Source organism: Desmodus rotundus, chromosome 11 (assembly GCF_022682495.2).
Source record: "Desmodus rotundus isolate HL8 chromosome 11, HLdesRot8A.1, whole genome shotgun sequence".
In the NCBI taxonomy this organism is placed as follows: domain Eukaryota; kingdom Metazoa; phylum Chordata; class Mammalia; order Chiroptera; family Phyllostomidae; genus Desmodus; species Desmodus rotundus.
This window is the reverse complement of record NC_071397.1, coordinates 8940544-8959751: the sequence shown is the minus strand read 5'-3', so window position 1 is coordinate 8959751 and position 19208 is coordinate 8940544. Positions and strand designations below refer to the sequence as shown.

The window sequence follows — 19208 nt, the reverse complement described above, 5'->3', positions numbered from 1 at the left end:
TTCCTGGAATCACCTCCAGGTCAATTACTTCACTTGAAATTTTGTTTTAGAGTCTGCTTCTGGGGAGACCCAACTGAGGCAGCCACTTACTAGGGGCCTGGAGATGGGTGATGCTTAGTTTACCTGTGTCTCTGTTTCCATCTGTAATAGGAGGGTAATAATAGCAATACCTCATCCAGCAGATTGGTAAAGCTCTCAGTGCCTGGCTAAGAGAAAGTGCTTAGCAAGTATAATCTATTATTATTGCTACCTAAAATTCTCTGGTGTGCTACCATGGGTAGTTGCCCCACCGTTGGGACACACCACGCCCTGCCGAAACTTTCTCTGGGCACCCCTTCCTGCTTTTTCCTTCTGGTGCCCCACTTATTCTCGGAGCACCTACAGCCCCACTTCTTTCATCAGAGGCTTTCTTGTGGAATTCAGATGACCAGGACCACCAACCCCTACCACTCCCAATGCAGCCCACCCTTCCCATCACACATAACCCTCCTGCCTGCCTGTGGTGGGTGTTGCAGGTAAAAGCCTACTGTCTTAATGACATCTCAGGATTTCCCCATGATGCAGCCTCATCATAGTCATCTACTTCAGGCTGGAAGTTGTTAAAATAGAGGCTTCTCATCTCTGACTCGTGTCCACCATCCTGAAGGCTGCTGAGGCCTGGGAGCTCCCTATACTGAGCACTTGCTCTGAGCCTGGTGTGATGGTAGGTGCTTTTCTCACGCCAGCCCTTGCAGCTGCTGTATGAGGTGAGTGCTCATCGGGCAGGCGAGAGGCCCGGGACAGAGAAGTTAAGTAACTTATCCAGGATCGCACGGCTGGTAAATGGCAGAGCCAGGCATCAACCTGACTCCAGAGCTCACTTAATCATGATGCTGACCTGACGCCAGGGCCGTCTTGGGCCTGGAATGACGAATGCTGGCTTCCTTGCTTCCCAGCTGAGAGCCCAGAGACACAGCTCTCTTTGCCAGGTTAGTTTAGCTGTGGCAAGTCCCCCACCCACACCTGAGGCCCGGAGGCTCACCTCACCCATGGCTGTGGGACAGGAATCTCAAACAGAATAATAGGACAGGAAAGCCTCATTTATTTAGAATCCAGGCAGCCAGAAAGAGGGACAAAAAGCGAATGTATAAATACATAGGTTGCACTCAGATTTTGTGAAAAGGTGGAGACTTGACAGGTTCAGGCCAGTACCTGAGGTTTCTTTTCACAAGCAGCTTATGCTTGAGAGATTACAAACTGTTCCCCACCCCTCAGACCCAGTCCACAGAGCATTACGTGGGCCTTGGAAACAAAGGGGATTGTGGCAACACTCATTCCCACGGTGCGGCGAAGGGCTGGAGCCAAGCAGCACCTCCTGGCTTTGGAAGACACCCCTCCCCACCTGCTCCCGTACCACCAGTCAGTTGCCATTTATCGTGTGGCTCACTCATGCCGCTGTTTTTCTTACATCCAGTTTGCTTCATTCATTCATTCAAACAAAATTTTTTGAATACATTCTATGAACCAGGCACCATTCTGTTTTGGTGGCATAAAGAGAGAGAGGGCAAACCGTAAACAGAATACATGAGTAAAGCATATCGTTCGTTAGTGGTTAGTGGGAAGCAGAAAGATAAAGCAGTCAGAGGGCCAGGGAAGAATCAGGGTTGGAGCAGGATGGCCAGGAGCAGATATGCAAGGAGTGAGACTTGCTTTAAAACCGGAAGGAAGTGAAGGAGTGGTCATGTGGCTATCCGGGGCAGAACATTCCAGGCAGATGGGACAGCGAGTACAAAGGGAACACGAACACCTGGTATGTTCCAGGAACAACCAGGAGATCAGTGTGGCCAGGGCAAAGCAAGTGAGAGGGAGTAGTAGGAAGTGGGGGTTGGAGGGTGCAGATGGCACAGGGTCTGTGGGCATTGTGAGGACTTCAGCACTCACTGTGAATGAAACGGAGAGCCACTGGAAGGCCGCTGTGTTGGGACTAGACTGGAGGGGGCAAGGGTGGAGGAGGCAAGGGTGGATCGGGGATACCCATCAGGAGGCCACTCCTGTAATCCAGGTGAGGAATAATTCAACTTAGACCAGGGGGTAGCCATGGAAAAAAAGAAAAGCAAAGGACTGGAGATGTATTTTGGACATGAAATCAAGCAGAAATGGGTAATGGGTTGGATGTGGGAGACCAGTAAAGAAAAGGAAGACTTAAATCTGGACCAGGGAGGTAGCAGAAGGGAAGAAAAGAAGGTGGGTTCTGGAGATATTTTGAAAGCAGAGCCTCTACGCTCTGCTGATGGGTAGATGCGGGATTTGAGAGAGGAGTCAGGGATGATGCCAAGTGTTTTGGCCTGAGCAAGTGGAAGGGATGGAGTTCCTGTTTTCTGACATGGGGAAGCCTGTAGGAGGAACAGGTTTGTTGTGGGGGGAGAGTAGGATCTCAATTTTGGAGAAGTTGAGTTTAAAGGGGGGGGCCTGTTGGACATCCATGTGGGGTCGCCTCCTCAGCGAAACAGGAACAGCAGACAGGTGAATGAATGCACATGCCAGCTCTGATTTGCTTGCTCTGCCTAGACTGCTGTGTCAAGATTTCTAAGGCCCACCCTGACCTAGGGGAAAAGAGTTTCTTGACCAATAGTGAAGCCTGCCCTGGCCAGCCAGCATGGCTCAGTTGATTGGGCATCATCCTGCAAAGCAAAATGTCACCAGTTCGATTCCCGGTCAGGGCACATGCCTGGGTCGCAGGCCTGGCCCCCAGTTGGGGTGCATGCGATGTTTCTCTCTCACATTGATGCTTGTCTCCCTTTCTTTCTCTCTCCTTTCCCCTCTCTCTAAAAATCAATAAATAAAATCTTAAAAAAAAATACTGACGCCTGTCTTGGAAGCTGGATAGACAAATAATGGTAACTCTGGGTGTAAGACATTCCACTGTAAAGTGGGAAGAAAAATGTGAAAAATTCAACTTAATCCGTGTGATTTTGTCCTACTCTTTAACATTCTTAGTGTGTCTTATAATGTACATAAACTATTAGAGTAGCAGGGATGGACATAGTTCATAAATGAAGTATTCCAAATACATTGGAAGAGTATGCTCACACTGTTTTCACTGAGGCATGGACCAGCAAACACTTGTGAAGATGACTAATTTGAAACACTGTACAAGTATAGCACATGCTTAAAATGGTAACCTGAAATACTATAAGCCCTAAAGTATCTCCTCAGTCCTCGAAGAACAAGTAAAATTATGTTTGGTTTGGTTTAATTCTTGATTTTTTCCACTATAAAATACACATTTAGACACATCACCTATGGAATATCTCTACCAAAATTGTTTAATCCTCATCAAATCGGGAGAAAACAATCAGACGAATACAGATTGGAGCACACTGTACAAAACAGTTGGCTTTCAAAAATATCAGTATTATATCCCTGGTGTGGCTCAGTGGATTGATTGAGCGCCAGCCTGCAAACCAAAGGGTCGCTGGTTCAATTCCCAGTCAGGGCACATGCCTGGGTTGTGGGCCAGGTCCCAAGTTGGGGGTGCATGAGAGGCAACCACACATTGGTGTTTCTCTCCCTATCTCTCTCCCCTCGCCTCTCTCTAAAAATAAATAAATAAATCTTTTAAAAAACATCAGTATTTTCAAAGACTTTTTAAAAAAGGACAGCAATTATTTTAGATTAAAGGAGATTAAGGAGTTAGGGTAACAATGCAAACAAGATCCTTAATTCCATGTCGGGTTGAGAAGGAAGAAGCTGTGAAAGGAGACTGTTGGAAGGAACAGTTGAGGAGCTTTGCATGCAGATGATTTATGGGTTGTATTAGAGTACATTTTCTCATTGTTTTGTGGTTCTGTGGGAGACTGTCTCATTCTTAGGAGGCACAGACTGAAATAGGAATTTGGGTAAAGGGTATGTCTGTGTTTGCTACTCTTCTTGCAGCTTTCCTGTCGGTCTGAAATATTTCCATGTAAAAGTTGGGGGGAAATAGTGTTCATGTAGGTTTCTCCAGTTCTCAGAAAATGATGACACCCAGCAGTGGTGCCCCGGACCACTCTTAGTGCCCTTGATTGTTTCGTTCACTGGACATTGTCTTCGCCGCCCTTTCTGAAGCACAGAATTTGCCAGATCTTCCCCACTGCAGTAGTAATCCCTGGCAGTGTCTATGTTCCAGGTCCTCCATACCCGTGATATGTACTACATTTGTTCTCATAACTAGTCCATATAAGCCCAGAAATTGGTGCTTTTAAGTACCATAATCACAACTAGCTTTTTTTTTTTTTTTTAGAGGGCTCACCATGTGCCAGGCACTGTGCAGTGTATTTCACACAAATGAGGCCATTGCATCCCCCAAGTCACTCTTTAGGGGAGGTACTACTATTATTTCCATTTTCAGAAAAAGAAGCTGAGGCACAGAGAGGTGGTGTAACATGCCCAGAGTCACGCAGCCAGTGAGCATGGAGTGGCAGAGCGGTGTGGCCCAGGACCCTACAGTGTTCACCGTGCCCACACCATGCACTTAGCATGGGGAGCCGGGTCATCTCAGTTTGCTAGAGCTGCTGTCTCAGGAGGAGGGCTTCTGCTGCTCAAACTTCTGCTTTCTCTGAGTGGTTCTGGGTGCATGTCCATAGAAGAAAGGGCGCTCCTTGAGAGAAGAAATCATAACAATGACAACAGTGACAGCAACCCCCATCTTTGAATGCTTGCTATGTGCCAGGCATGAGCAAGGTAGTTTTCTGTCTGTTTAGTCCTCACAACCTCTCTGTGGAGTAAAGGCTGTTCCTATCCTCACGGGATGAAAGAGGACACAGACTCAGAGGTTTAGTAACTCCCTCAAGGTCACAAGCCATGGAACCAGCAGCCTGAGTCTAGAGCTTTGTCTACCTGTCTGTTTAGGGGACCCTCTCCCCAGCCCCAAGGCTGCCTGGCCTCCACCTATCCTCTCAATCTGTCTGAAGGGAACGGAGCCATAGAATGTAGCCCATGGGGTGAAGGGCCTCACCCATCACCTTGTTCACCCTCTCAGTTCTCAGATGGGGGCGTTTCAAGGACGAAGAGTCAGAAAAAAACATTGTATCCTTCTCCGTTGGGGCTTTTCTTCTTAAAATTTTTACTTACTGATTTTAGGGGGGGAGAGAGACAGACAGCAGGCAGACAGACACAACATCGACCTACTGTTCCACCCATACGTGCACTCACTGATCGACTCTAATATGTGCCCCGGCTGGGCGTCCAGCCCGCAACCTTGGCACATCAGGACGACGTCGCAACCGAGCTACCCAGCCAGAGCCTCCTTGGGGCTTTTCGTCTGGCTGGTGACATTCCATTCCCACCCCTCCTCTATTTTGCCACTTTATTTTTATTTATTTACTGTCATTGTTCAAGTACAGTTGTCTCCATTTTCCCACCACCACTCTCCTCCGCACCACCCACCCCCACCTTCCACCCTCAATCCAGCCCCCCTTTGCCTCTGTCCACGGGTCCTTTATGTTTATTTTGCCATTTTATTAAGTAATGTTTTCTAATTTAATGCTCCTGGGCAGAAACTCCTCCTCCTATTGGCTGTGGCCGTTGCTTTGTCTTTTTTTCTTTCTTTCTTTATGACAAAACAAGGGGAGCTTCTCTGTTCCTAAGAGGTGGAAGTAACTGAAGTTGCTGGGGCAGATCAGCTAACCTTCCAGAAACCCCTGTGCGTTGGCCCTGTGTTGAGCTCACCTGTGTCCTCAGAGGGCAGCTGGCTTGCCGCTGACAGGCGCCTTGGTCCTGCGGGTCTAGGATGACTCACTTGGCTCTGGGCATCGCAGTGCCAGCCAGAGGCAAGGCACAGGTGCCCCTCAAAACTCCCTGCTCACCAGGAGCTCCCTTCCCCAGGGTGCAGGTTCGTGTCCTGGCTTCCAGGACTGGGCAGTCTCTGTGTCCCTTCCTTGAGAGATCAGCACCTAAGAAATCAGCACACACCCGTGGAACAACACAGGAGGCAGTAGAATGAAATGGTTGAAAGCACCGGCTCCGAAGCCAGACCGGCGTGATTGAATCCTGCCTTCACTACTTTCTAGCAGTGTGACCTCGAGCAAATTATTTAGCCACTCTGAGTGTGGGTGTCCCTTTCCATAAAACGGTGGGGAAATAACTGTATACTTCTCGTAAGGGCGATGGGAAAGTGAGATGGTTTAGTCCATAGCAGGCATGTACAAGTGATTGGAACACAGTGAACATCCCGGTTAGGGTTGCTACCGTCACTGGGGGTCACCGCACAGTGCTTGGTGCTGCAGAGTAGACACAGGCGTACAGGACACCATCCCTGCCCCAACGAGGAGCAGTGTAGGATTTAAGAGGGTGGTTTGGAAGGAGCTAAATAGACCTCTAGTAAGTTATTTACCATATTTTGTGGTGTATAAGGGGCACGTACATTTTTGGACCAAACGTTCAGGAAAGAAATCTTTAATTCTAATTTTTTAAATTCAATTATTTATTTATTTATATTTAGAAACAAAACCGATTATCCTGTTCTGGGGTATTATTTTGCATACAGATATCATTACTGCTTTCTAAAGTTATATTTTTAATGCATAAGCATAAATAAAAGAATTGAAAACATTTATATAGATACAGAATAGTACTACCCATGTATAATGCGCATCCTTATTTTTCCTTAAAAAATTTGGGCAAAAAAAGTGTGTATTATACATGGCAAAAAATGGTAACTCCAGCATACCTTAGTTTTCCCACCCAAAAACCATTCTTAGAGGGTGACACGGTGCGCTGTAAAAACCCTGTCCAGGGCCTGGCACGCAGTTGGAGGTCAGTACATGTGGACTCTCTTCCCCTTTATAGGCATTTACACTCCATGTAGGGAGAGGGAGCAGGTCCAGAACCACCAGCCAAATGTAGGGCATGTACAGTGGGATGTGTAGGAGTTGGGAGGCCAGAGCATTGGTTCCTGCAGCTGGATTGTTCCAGGCAGTCTTCCTGGAGGAGATGAAATCTCAGCTGGGCCTTGAAGGATGAATAAACTGAGCAGAGGATCGCTGGGCTGACTGGTGATGGAGAGGGGATTGAGGAGATGGGGAGGGCCATAGAGGCCCTCGCATGCTTTTGGAGATCTGCAGAGAAGATTCTGCTAACTCTCTCTTCATCCTGTATCCCTCTCTAATTGGAGTTGTCCCTGCTGTCTAACTTGCATCCCTCCTGCTGCAGTTGGAGATCGGTTCTGTCCAGAAGTGGAGGGCAGTGGTTATTTCAGACTAAATGCGCTTTTGGTGTCTTTATTAAGCACCCTTATTTATCCCTGGTGATTGGATAAAGACCAGCTGAGATTCCTTAGGCAAAGGTGGCAGGAATTCTGAGGGCTAGTTCTCAGTGAAAGTCCTTGGCTGTGAAATGGCCAAAACAAGTCATCACCTAAGGTGCAAGGACCAGACCCAGGGACCCTCACAACAGGGAAGTGAGTGAAATAAAGAACAGATTGTTAAGTCAGTGCTATAGGATATATTGGGTAATAATCGGGGGAAAATAAATAGCGCCTCACTTAATATTATACACTGAATACATGTAGGCAACAGTTTACACATTAAAAATAAAACCCTTTAATGTATGTAGTCTCAACAGTGCAGATTTTTGGAGCCTCATCACAGACTTGAAGAATGAAAAGCCCTGCCCTGACCGGTGTGGCTCAGTGGATTGCGAATCATCCCCAAACCCAAAAGGACGCCGGTTCGATTCCTGGTCAGGGCACATGCCTGGGTTGAGGGCCAGGTCTGCCATCCCTGCACCGTCGCCCCACCCTTGAGGGCATGCCAGAGACAACCAATCAATGATTTTCTCTCTCTCTTTTCCCTCCCTTCCCCTATCTCTAAAAATAAATAAATGAAATTTAAAAAAAAAGAATAAAAAGCCCTGAGGCAGAGCCCAGAAATCTGCACTTTCAACCAGCTCCATGGTATTAAAAAATCATCCATAAGTATTTCCTACCTTTTCTTCTAGTAATTGTGTAATTTTACAGTGGGGAAGGCATGATTCAAAGGCAGAAATCATTAAACAAAATATTAGTAAATAAGGCTACATAAAAATAAAAACTTTCTATTTGTTAAAAAAAATAACTACCAGCACTGGCCAGGTAGCTCAGTTGGTTAAGTGTCGCCTGTGATACACCAAGGTTGCAGGTTCGATCCCCTATGAACTGAAAGGTTGCAGGTTTGATTCACAGTCAGGGCACATACAAGAAACAACCAATTAATGAATGCATAAATAAGCGGAACAAACAAACGGATGTTTCTCTCTCTCAAATCATTTTACTTTATTAATATTATATTTATTTATTTTTAGAGAGAAGGGAAGGAGGGAGAAAGAAAGGGGCGGAAACATCAATGTGTGAGAGAGAGGTAGATCTGTTGCCTCTCACATGCCCCGAACTGGGGACCTGGCCAGAAACCCAGGCATGTGCCCTGACTGGGAATCAAACCTGCGACCTTACAGTTCATAGGCTGTCACTCAATCCTCTGAGCCACACCAGCCAGGGCTAAAGACATTAAAAAAAAACAAAAACAAAAAACAACTCTACCATAAGCCAAAAATAAAAGGCAAACAGTGAACTAAAAAGTTTGTAAGATATATGACAAAAGAAAAAATTAAAAAAAAAAGGGTATCCTTAAAATGTAATGAGTGCCCTGACTGGCATGGCTTAGTAGGTTGCGCACTGGCCTGCAAAGCTAAGGTCACCGCTTCTGTTCAAGGTCAGGGCACACGCTTGGGTGGTGGATCTTCCTTTATGGATCGGTCCTGTCGGGGGCATGTGAGAGGCAACTCCTGACTAATGTTTCTCTCCATCCCTTTCTCCTTCCCTTCTCTCTAAAAATAAATAAATAAAAATCTTTAAAACATTTTTTAAAAAGTATAACGAGCACTTATACATCAATAAGAATAACAAGTACCTCTATAAAAGAATGGGCAAAGGGAATGAATAGGTAATTATCTTCATAAGAAATGTAAATGTCTAATGAAGTATGAAAGTGTTATTACTATAAAACTACTTTTCATGTCACCAGTTTTCTTTCTCCGTAAGAATCTGGGGTATCTATCCAATGGAATATTATTATTTCAGCCACACACAAGAAGGAAATCTCCCTATTTCCAACAACATGAATGGACCTTGAAGGCATTCTGCTCAGTGAAATAAGTCAGACAGAGAAAGACAAATACCGAATGACCTCACTTATGTGTGGAATCCAAAACTCCATACTGAGAGAAACAGAGAACATACCGGTGGTTGTCAGAGGTAGGAATTTGGAAGAAGGTGAAATGGGTAAATGTGGTTAAAAGATACAAACTTCCAGTTATTAGATAAATGAGTCCTGGGAACACAATGTACAACACAGGGATGATAGTCAGTGGTTTTGTATTGTATACTTGAAAGGTGCTAAAAGAGATCTTAAAAATTCTTACCAGAAGAAAAAAATTGTAATTATGTAATGGATGTTAACTAAACTTACTGCAGTAATCATTTTGCAATATATACATATATTAAATCACGTTGTACACCTTAAACTAATACAGTTGATACATATGACAATTATACCTCAATAAAACTGGAAAATTTTTTTTACATGATTTACTTTCTCATCAAAGATAAACAACCTTATAACCCAAACAGTGAGTGCTACTCAGTAATTCTGAAAGTAAAGAAATACCTTCCTTTAGGGCAGATCTAGTTCCTGGTTATGTACTTATTTCAAAAGCTACATATTTTAGTTCTCCTGTACCTTAAAAACCTCTTACACTTCAACATCTTTATCTCCCCATAACTTCATATCTATTCTCTATGATCTTAAATATGTTGTTCTCTTCAATGAAAGAGTGCAGTGTTACGATTAATTAACTAAAAGCTCATACTTGTATTTTGGAAGGGAGGAGCAAAGGGTTTACACAGCTAGATGGGTGCATGGTACATGTGCTGGGACAACTGAAGCTCTTGACTTGAAAACAAATACATGTGTATTTTATTACTAATAAACTACATTTCACTTTTCCAGTTGGCAGAGGGTTTTTTTTTTTTTTTTAATGTAGGTATCTAATGTCTGTTCATTAGATTGGTTCAGCCTCTCAGCAGGGAAATTAGAATGACATTTATGGGAGGGAGTGTGGGGAAGATGGGAGAAAGGTGAAAGGGATTAAGAAGTACAAATGGCCAATCATAAAAGTCATCATAGGGGTAGAAAGGACAGCACAGGGATTAATACATAGTCAATGATATTGTAATAACTCTGTGGTGTCAGATGGGTAGTACAGACTTAACGGAGGGGTTCACTTCGTAGTTATATAAATGTCTAACCACTATGCTGTTTGCCCCAAACTAATCTAATATTGTATGCCAGCTATAACTGAAAAATAAATTTGGAAATATCTCACCCCCCCCTTTGGAATAGTTCATAACTTTAGATTGAGGAATTCTACTTCTAAAAATTCACTTCTAGAGATAATCATGAGGGTACCCCAAAATATTTCATACTATTTTTCTTACAAGGAAGATCTAGAAATGACTTAAATTTCCAACAGTACATGTTGATGAAATGCCCTACTTTAACGGCATACTGTGCAACCATTAAAAAATAATGTAGAATATTTAATGACATGGAAAAGTGCTAAAGTATAATTCTTTTAAGTGGGGAAAAAAGCTTACAAAACAGTTTTCAATGATCTCATTTTTAAAAATACAACAATTTTAGAAAAGTATTCACATTTTAAAGGGTTATCTCTGGATGGTCAAATTGCAAGTAATTATTTTCCTTTTTGTGTGTGGCTTAATCTATATTTTCAAAGTCCTCTACAATGCAAATGAGTATGTCCATGATATTAGAACTACAATAAAATTTATTATATAAAAAAGAACAATTCATTGAGAAAACGTTTCGCACAGAACTTGCCTCTTCTAGACAATGTTTCTCCAGTAACGCATTTCCTTAGCGTTCTTTTTTCCCTCAGGAGGACCTCTGGAAAGGCAGGCATTCCCCAAGGCCGCCTCCCACTGGGCGCATTACTAGAGGCCTGTGGTCTGCCTCCTGGTCCAGTGGAATCCAGCTTGGGGAAAACTACAAAGTAATCCAAAATTTGGGAGGTAGAAGAAATGGCAGTTGGGAGATTTTATAGTCTGAGGAAGAAACTCCTTCAGAGAGGATCTAGTTTCTCCACCCACGTTTCCCTCGAACAGAAGCTAAGGCCGATTTTCAGGGCTGGTCCAAGGCCACGGAGCAGAATTAATGACAAGGTGAGGCCTTGAAATCATGGCCTTTCCGCCCTGTTGTATTTCTGTAATGCGCTGGTTTCGACCAGGCCTTCTCATACTTGAATGTGCACAGGAATCAGCGGGGGTCTTGTTGAAATGCAGATTTTGATCCCGCAGGTCAGGCAGAGGCCTAAGAGTCTGCATTTCTAAGCAGCTGAGGCCGTGCAGACGGTGCGGCCTTTGGCATCAGAGCAGCGATGCGGTAGCAATGGGGTACGAATGGTATGGAGCAGATTCTGGAGCCAGAACGCCGGCTTCCCAGTCCTACCTCTGCCGCAGGACTAATGAGTGTTAGTGTGCTTCAGTTCCCCTATCTGCAAACTAAGTGTAATACCTAAGTCATTGAGTGTTTGTGGACTTAGTAAGTTATTGCACATTAAGTGCTTAGAACAGTGCTCGCTAGGAACTAGGTAGGTATTGTGTTAGTTTTTATATTCCCTAGAGCAAGGAGCGGGTGAAGCAGGGTTTGACCAATGAATGAGTAACCTTTGGAGAAAAGTTCTCTCCTGGGCCACTCAAGTCAGAGAAGCAAGATGGGAGGGCTCGTTGGTGGGGAAGAGGTCCACTTCCAAGAAAGCGCTCTCCACCGGGTGGTCCGGAGGGCGCGGGGCAACCGGAAGCCGGCAGGCCCGCGCTCGGGCGACCAATGCGGCCTCAGGGGGAGAGGGGGTGGGGCGCCCGCCAGCCCTTTCCGTCTTGGGCGCAGCGATCCCGCCCCTTGGAACGTGTGACGTTAGAGCATTCCACCGTTGCTACATCGTCGCGAGGGGCCGGGCGCCTGTCAGGGAAGCGGAGCGCGCTGGCGCAGGCGGGCCGGGGTTCCACCGCGCAGTGCCAGCACGAGCAGCAAGCCCGCACCGCGCGCTTCCCGGCCCGCCGCCCGCGTTCTGGCCCGCGAGCCCGCATTCCGGCCCTCCCCGTGCGCTGCCGAAGTATGGAGCTGCTGTGCTGCGAGGGCACCCGGCACGCGCCCCGGGCCGGGCCGGACCCGCGGCTGTTGGGGGACCAGCGTGTCCTGCAGAGCCTGCTCCGCCTGGAGGAGCGCTACCTGCCCGGCACCTCTTACTTCCAGTGCGTGCAGAGGGAGATCAAGCCCCACATGCGGAAGATGCTGGCGTACTGGATGCTGGAGGTACCGCCTGGACTTGTCTCCCCTCCCCCGCCGGCCCTGCGTCCTCGGCTCCGGACATCCCAGGGCCGCCCTTTTGGGACATCTGGTCTCAACAACAATCAGCGAGATGCTTCAGTGGCCCAAACCCCTGGGCCTGATCCTTCTTTCACTTGGCACCCTAGCCGGCCGCCTCCATGGTGTCCCTTTTTCTTTCCCTTCCCCAACCCCAACTTTGACTGCCAGTGGTTTGGCACCCTAACTAATCCTCTCTTCCGGCCAGGAAAGCGGGACAGGGTCCACCTTATTCCCTCCGGCTTCTCTGGCTCTCCTGCCTCCCTTTCCCGCCCCGTCGTCTTCGGAGAGCGCGCCTGGAAAACCCAGGGCTCGGCCGCCCCCGCCCCGAGCCGGTTCCTGTGTCTGTCGCGGGGTTCTGGCGGGGATAGGCGGTGGGGGTGGCGCGGCGCTGTTCCGGCGATCAGGAAAATGAAAAGTGCGGGAGGCAGCCGCAGGAGTCTCCTCCCTTCCTTTTGGGTGTGTGCGTGGGTGATGGTAATGGGGGTAAGGTCTCAGCTCTTTGGCTACCGAGGGTGACTCTTGGACATCACCATGGGGGAGGGGAGTCTCAGTTTTGAGTCCTTAAGTAAGGGAGCCTCTGGCTTACCCGCCCCCCACCCCGTGGAGGGGGGAAGGAAGCAACACTGAGGAAGTGTGGGGGGGGCGTCACCTTGGGGAAAGCGCATCCTCCGGCTTAGTCCTTGTCACTGTAAGCACATTTCCCCCTTCCCATTTTTTGCTTCCTGCTTTACTTCCCTTCAGCGCCCCTCCTTCTACCTTTAGTGTTGCTGTGCTTCCCAAGCCCCTGCCCAGAAGTGACTGTGTGTCCTCCCCGCCCCCCCGCCCCCAGGTGTGTGAGGAGCAGCGCTGTGAGGAGGAAGTCTTCCCCCTGGCCATGAACTACCTGGATCGCTACCTGTCCTGTGTCCCGACCCCCAAGGCGCAGTTGCAGCTCCTGGGGGCAGTCTGCATGCTGCTAGCCTCCAAGCTGCGCGAGACTACACCACTGACCATCGAGAAATTGTGCATCTACACCGACCACGCTGTGTCTCCCCGCCAGATGCGGGTGCGTTCATAAGTCCCCCACCCCCAACACTTACGGCCTCCTCACCCACTGAGGAGAAGGAAAGCTAAGACCTCAGGCCTTCTGCCCCCTGGGGAGGGCTCGGGGCCAAAGAGACTACATATTTGGACAAAAGATGGGACGGTGTGGTGTGATGGTAGAGTAGCCCCCACCCCAGCCCAGGCTTAAGCTGCCAGCATGAACTGACTCTCCTTCTCCTGACCTCCAGGGGGTGCCACTCCTTGGTCTTTCCCCCAGATAGCAACAAGTCAAGCTGCATGTCTACACTCACTAATACTTTGCCTCTGGGTTTACACAACCATCATGAGTTATTTATTGGCAGCAGCAGGACATGCCTGCACACCCCCACTGGAGTGGGTGAGTGGAATGTGCTTTCATGTGGGGGAGGGGGACTGCTTTGGGTGAGTCTTTATTTCCAGTGTGGACTTTGTGATTGAAAGGCCTCCCAGAGCAGATTAAAGCCCAGCCCCAGTTGCTCTAAGGAAGGGCCAAGGAGTTTAATTCATCCCACCTGATTTCCTTCCTCTTATATCCCAGAAGAGACTGCTCCTTCCTAATCCTCATTCCAAGGAACTTCAGCAGCTGCTTCAGGCCTGGTGGAATCATCGCTCCCTTTTCCTTAGCCAAAGGCCAGAGCTGAGGGACAGACAGGGAGCTGAGTTGCAGCTGCTTCCGATGTGATAATGATGCCCCCTCCCCTGGCCCGCCCACTCTGACCAAGGTCTTTCATAACCCTGTGGGGAGCTGCTGTCACTCCTGTGGTTTGGGAAGTGGCTCCCTGGGGCTCTTGCTGGGAACTTGGGGTGGGTTCTCCCGAGGTAGGGCAGGAGGGTCACCCGTCCTCATTTCCCAAAGCCTGGAGAGGAGGCGCGGGAGCTGCTTGGATCTGGAAGAGGTTATTTAGGATGTGCAGATCACCTCCGGGGGGGGGGGGGGTCTGCGGGAGAGGGTGGGTGAGTGGGCACCTTCCTCAACCTTGCTCTGCACTGCCAAGTCTTCTCCTGACCCTGAGAGGAGTCTCTGGGCCCCATCTCCGGGGAGGAGGGCAGCATGCAGGCTGCTGTGATTGGCTGGCCGGGAAGCCAGGGTACTGGGGCCCCCGACTGCTGCTTGTCCAGGAACAGGATTCCTCTTCCTGCCAAGTAGCTCTCAGAGATGGGAGTAGGAGGCCGGAGTTGGGAATCTGGGAGGCCCCACAGCTCTTTGTGATGAATCTGGTAGTTTTGGCAAGTGTGAAGGTGGAGCTGGTTTCCAGGGCCAGCAAGCAAGGTGTTTTCGGAGGGCTTTGGGCTGGAAGGTACAAGGGGACTTCGTTTTTTGTGGAAAGATTGGGATTGTATGTGTGCCTTTGTATGAGGGAAGTTTTTCAGAACAACAGAAAGTTTCCTTTCCCCCACTCCCTCTGCCTGAGCTGGGGGTGGTGAGTGCACATGGCTTCCTAGAAGGTCAGACTCGGATTCGTCCAAATGCTTGGGAGGCAAAGAAGGCTGAGGCCCAGAGGAGGAGGGAAGGGTGCTGCTCAGCAGGGTGAGGAAGAATCTGGGTCTCCTGGCTAGCCTAGGTGGCCTTAAGGGCTTGGGGATGACAGAAGCTGCCAGTCACAGCAACTAATCCCTCCTAGGGTCTGCCCAACTAGGGCTGAGATACTCAGGGGTTGCCTGGATACAGGGTGGGGTGGCCACCTTCCTTCACACAGGACCCCAAGCCTCCCCTCGAGGCTAGCACCACTCCCAAGTTGCCTTCCAGGCAGTAACCTTTCTGTTCACTTCTGAGTTAGGAGTTTAACCCCTGGGAAACGCACCAGGAGTAGAATGCTAGCTTTTCTGCTCAACTTCTTTTGGCTCCAGGCCAGGCTCTTTTCTGTGGGGCCTTGGGAGAGGCTTGGGGCTGATTTGGGAGGATGACACCGAGGCAGGGCCTGGGAGAGGTTGGGTGGGGTTGCCATTTCTGCGCCAGCATGGGGTCAAGCCCATGAGTTCCTTCCTGAGATAAAACAATGAAGAAATCCTCATGTATGCAACTCAGAAACGGGGCCACGGCTGGGAACCCCAGATGAGTGGATTGGGGTGTGGCTCTCAGCCTCCCCCTGGGACCCAGCAGGGGTATGGATGCTTGGGCAGGTAGAGATAGGGTTTGGTCTCTCAGGGATCATGCAGACCCATCCTGTTTGGCTTGGCTTCCACATCTGGGACTCAGATGGCACTAGGCACTATGGGTTCCAGCTGAAGGGGGTGGAGTGGGGTGCTATATCTCAGGACCCAACCCTCGTGTCCCACCAAGGGGATGTGGGTTGGGTTGGGCAACCTCCCCTTTGAGGAACCTCAGGGCTGCTTCAGTGGCTCATGTTCTCTCCGGTTTCTTCAAGAGGTGTAGGCTTGATGGGGATGCAGAGCTGGGGGAGAGGCTAGTGGTGATTTTCCCTTTTACAAATCCTTGGAGCCTCAAGTTCATGGAGATGCTGGCATATCTGTTGCTGCAGTTATACCAGGAGAAGTGCCCAGAGCCCTGTTAGGAAGTCAGGAGGAGGCCTGTATTGGTCCCTCCCAAAGAACCAGATAGGATTAAAAATTCATGTACAGCGTGTAGTCTAGCACCTAGTAACTGATGAATAGTTGTTCAGAGCAAATGTCCTGGCTTTTCTCTGCCCTGGGCTCCCCATTGGACAGGGCCAGTCTCTAAACCCAGAAGCAGAACAGGGGTCTTGACCTTCAAGTTTGATGGGCTTCCTTCTGCTTTACCACCTTCCCATCTTTAGCCACTGACCCCACCTTCTTCTCCAACCTCCAGGACTGGGAGGTGCTGGTCCTGGGGAAGCTCAAGTGGGACCTGGCTGCCGTGATTGCCCATGATTTCCTGGCCCTGATTCTGCACCGGCTCTCTCTGCCCAGTGACCGACAGGCCTTGGTCAAGAAGCATGCTCAGACCTTTTTGGCCCTCTGTGCCACAGGTAATATCTCTAGGTACATTTTTGCCAAATCAGGAAAATCAAGACTGAAGGGTCAGGGGGGGTTTGTATGCCTTTCAGAATTTGTGAAAATTATATCCCCTCTGAACCCCCAGTTTCAGTACAGAAAAGAAGTAGAACACAATCAGAGCTGTGTGGGATCTTAAGAGACCCAAGTACACATGTAGGTGGGCACTCTGAGGGCTGGAGAGAACTCAGGTCCCTTGACCCTGGTTTTGTTTCCACGCCAGGGACTCACTCTCTGGTTCCTGGCCAGGGTCACTTAAGGACTACCCTGGACCTGACCCGCGCAAGTTTGCTGTTCAGCCCCATACTCTCTAGGAGAGGACCTGTCCCACCTTTCTCCCTGGCCCCTGGGAGTCTTACGCTGCTCACTCCAGGCATTTTCCAGAACGCCCTCTGCTCTGTTTATGCTGCCCGGCATTTTCTGAGGAATGGGGAGGAAGTCCACCTGGCTATTAGTCGTGACGGTCTCCTTGTCTCATGGTCCCCTCTCCCTCTCTCCAAGATTACACCTTTGCCATGTACCCGCCGTCCATGATCGCCACCGGCAGCATCGGGGCTGCAGTGCAAGGCCTGGGTGCCTGTTCCTTATCCGGAGATGAGCTCACGGAGCTGCTGGCGGGGATCACAGGCACTGAAGTGGTGAGCCCTGGGCAGGGGGGACACAGCCTGTCACTTCACAAAGCACTGCTATTCCCTGAGCCTCCAGCAGAGGGAGGTGTCCATTTCAACCTGATCCCCAGTCCTGGTTTCATGTGCCCTGCCCTTGGGGCTTCTTTGGCCTTTATCTCCTGCCCTGGTGTGGACAGCAAGTAGTCTCAGTCTCGGGCGTGTTGAAGGGCACCGTTCCTGCCCAATGGCGTGCAGGAGTGGGGGTGGGGGTTTGGTGTCAGATGCAGGGCTGCTCTCACACTCTCTTGCCACATCCTCTTGTGAGTTTCTGAGAATTGAAGGCTGATTCCTGGGGCTGGGCTGTGGCCTAACTCCCCAGACCTCCCAGTGCACTGGGAGGTGTCCATCCTTTGCACCTGCTGCCAGATGCTGTGGTGGGGAGGGAAGTGGACCTTTAGCTCCAAGAGGACCTTCCTCCCTCTCACCCAGCAGTCCCTCCTCACAGTTCCCCTTTGTTCCCAGGACTGCCTGCGGGCCTGTCAGGAGCAGATTGAAGCTGCACTCAGGGAGAGCCTCAGGGAAGCCGCCCAGACCTCCCCCAGCCCAGCACCCAAAGCCCCTAGGGGCTCTGGCAGCCAGGGGCCCAGCCAGACCAGCACTCCCACAGAAGTCACAGCCATCCATCTGTAGCCCTGGAGAGGCCCCCTCTAGTGGCCACTGACAGCAGAGGAGGGGACACTGCCACCCCCCTCCCTGCCTGCCGAGAACGGACGACTTAAGTTTGAGGGGGCTCCTTCCGGTTTTCTTTTGCTAAATAGAGGGGCAGGTCCTACCTATTCCTGCAGTATGCACTAAGGGGCCCCGGCCAGCCACATCTGGGTGGCTAGTCAGGCCCCTCTTTTCCCTGCCTCTGACCAGCTCAGCTCCTTCCCTGGCTGGGGGTGGGTCAGGCTGGTCAGAGACAAAATTGAAGTAGGTGAAATATATGTACCAGCGTTCCTTTTTGAGGCCCCCTTATCTCAGGGGCTCTCATGTTCTCCAAAATGCCTTATAAAGGTGCTGTACCTTCTAGAATTACTGCATTTGGATTGGGGTCTTTCTGAAGAAATTTCCAATATTCTGAGAGACACAGTCTGGACAGCTCTTCACACACTTTGGAGGGCCCTGCATCACCCAAGCTACCGGCTGCTCCTAGAGGGAGGGGTGCGGGCCTCTGCCAGAGGCTCAAGAACCAACCAATTCCTCCTTGCTTTGCTTTCCGCTCAGCTTCTCCTATGTGATGGGGGAGGGGTGTCAGTGCTGAAGGAAGAGGTTGTTTTAATTTATTAATTGCATTGAATACAGCTGTAAGAGCGTGGTGGGGCCCACTTGCCCCACAAGAGGTGGTAATCCTGGCGGTTGCTGCATCCTTCCCCTCTGCTACCAGAGGATCTTTGCGACCGAGGAGCTGCTACAGCCTGGGGAGGCGTCAGGCCCTCTCCTTTTGGCCCTTTGCCCCCTCCTTCAGCAGGGGATGAAGCAGGGATGACCCGGAGGCGACCGAGTGCCCTGTCTGAAGGGGGGCAAGCCCTGTTGACACAGGTCTTTAATAAAGATTGTGGTATAACCTTGGCCTTGGCTTCTTGGATTGGGTGGTGGTGTGGGTAAAAGCCCATTTCTAAACTGCATCAGGCATAGCGAGCAGAAATCAGTGGCCTCAAACAGGGTTCATCCAGCCTTTTCTGTAATGGGCCAGAGTAAGTATTTTAGGCTTTGGGCCATATTGTCTGCCCCACATTTAGCCAGTTTTACTTTATAATGGAACACATGCATCCCTAAAAATCAGTGCACTATGCAAAACTAATAAAACCCACAGGACTTCATGTGTGGGCTTAAGGCACAACAATGAGTTTTTAAAAAGGACAGCACTTTTTATACACTGAAGAAACATTGGGTTGGCCAAAAAGTTTGGTTTTTTGGTAAGATGGCTAGTAGCACTTAAGTCATCTCCAGCTTCATTCGAAACTATTTTGCTACTGTATTCTGACAGCTGTTCCATCAGTGTGCATTAAAAAAAACTGGTGAATTTCTGGGTGGCCATTTTAATATTAAAGGTAGAAGAAAATAAGCAACATTTTCAGCATATTAC

General features: G+C 49.2%; 1 protein-coding gene across 3 annotated transcripts in view; it reads left to right on the top strand.

Annotated features, from left to right (window-relative positions):
* CCND3 (cyclin D3) overlaps nucleotides 1–18686 on the top strand; it is an 86270-nt gene extending 67584 nt beyond the window's left edge. The window contains exons 1-5 of one of the 3 annotated variants that reach the window (XM_024557617.4): nucleotides 11989–12383; nucleotides 13267–13482; nucleotides 16288–16447; nucleotides 16974–17110; nucleotides 17603–18686. In XM_024557617.4, coding sequence (XP_024413385.2) covers nucleotides 12186–12383; nucleotides 13267–13482; nucleotides 16288–16447; nucleotides 16974–17110; nucleotides 17603–17770 — 879 coding nt within the window. In that variant the 5' untranslated portion in view covers nucleotides 11989–12185 and the 3' untranslated portion in view covers nucleotides 17771–18686. Of the gene's footprint in view, nucleotides 1–11988; nucleotides 12384–13266; nucleotides 13483–16287; nucleotides 16448–16973; nucleotides 17111–17602 lie in introns of those variants that run through there. The other 2 variants (XM_024557619.4, XM_045193371.3) reach the window with 2 other exon arrangements.
* The last annotated feature ends 522 nt before the right edge of the window (nucleotides 18687–19208 follow it).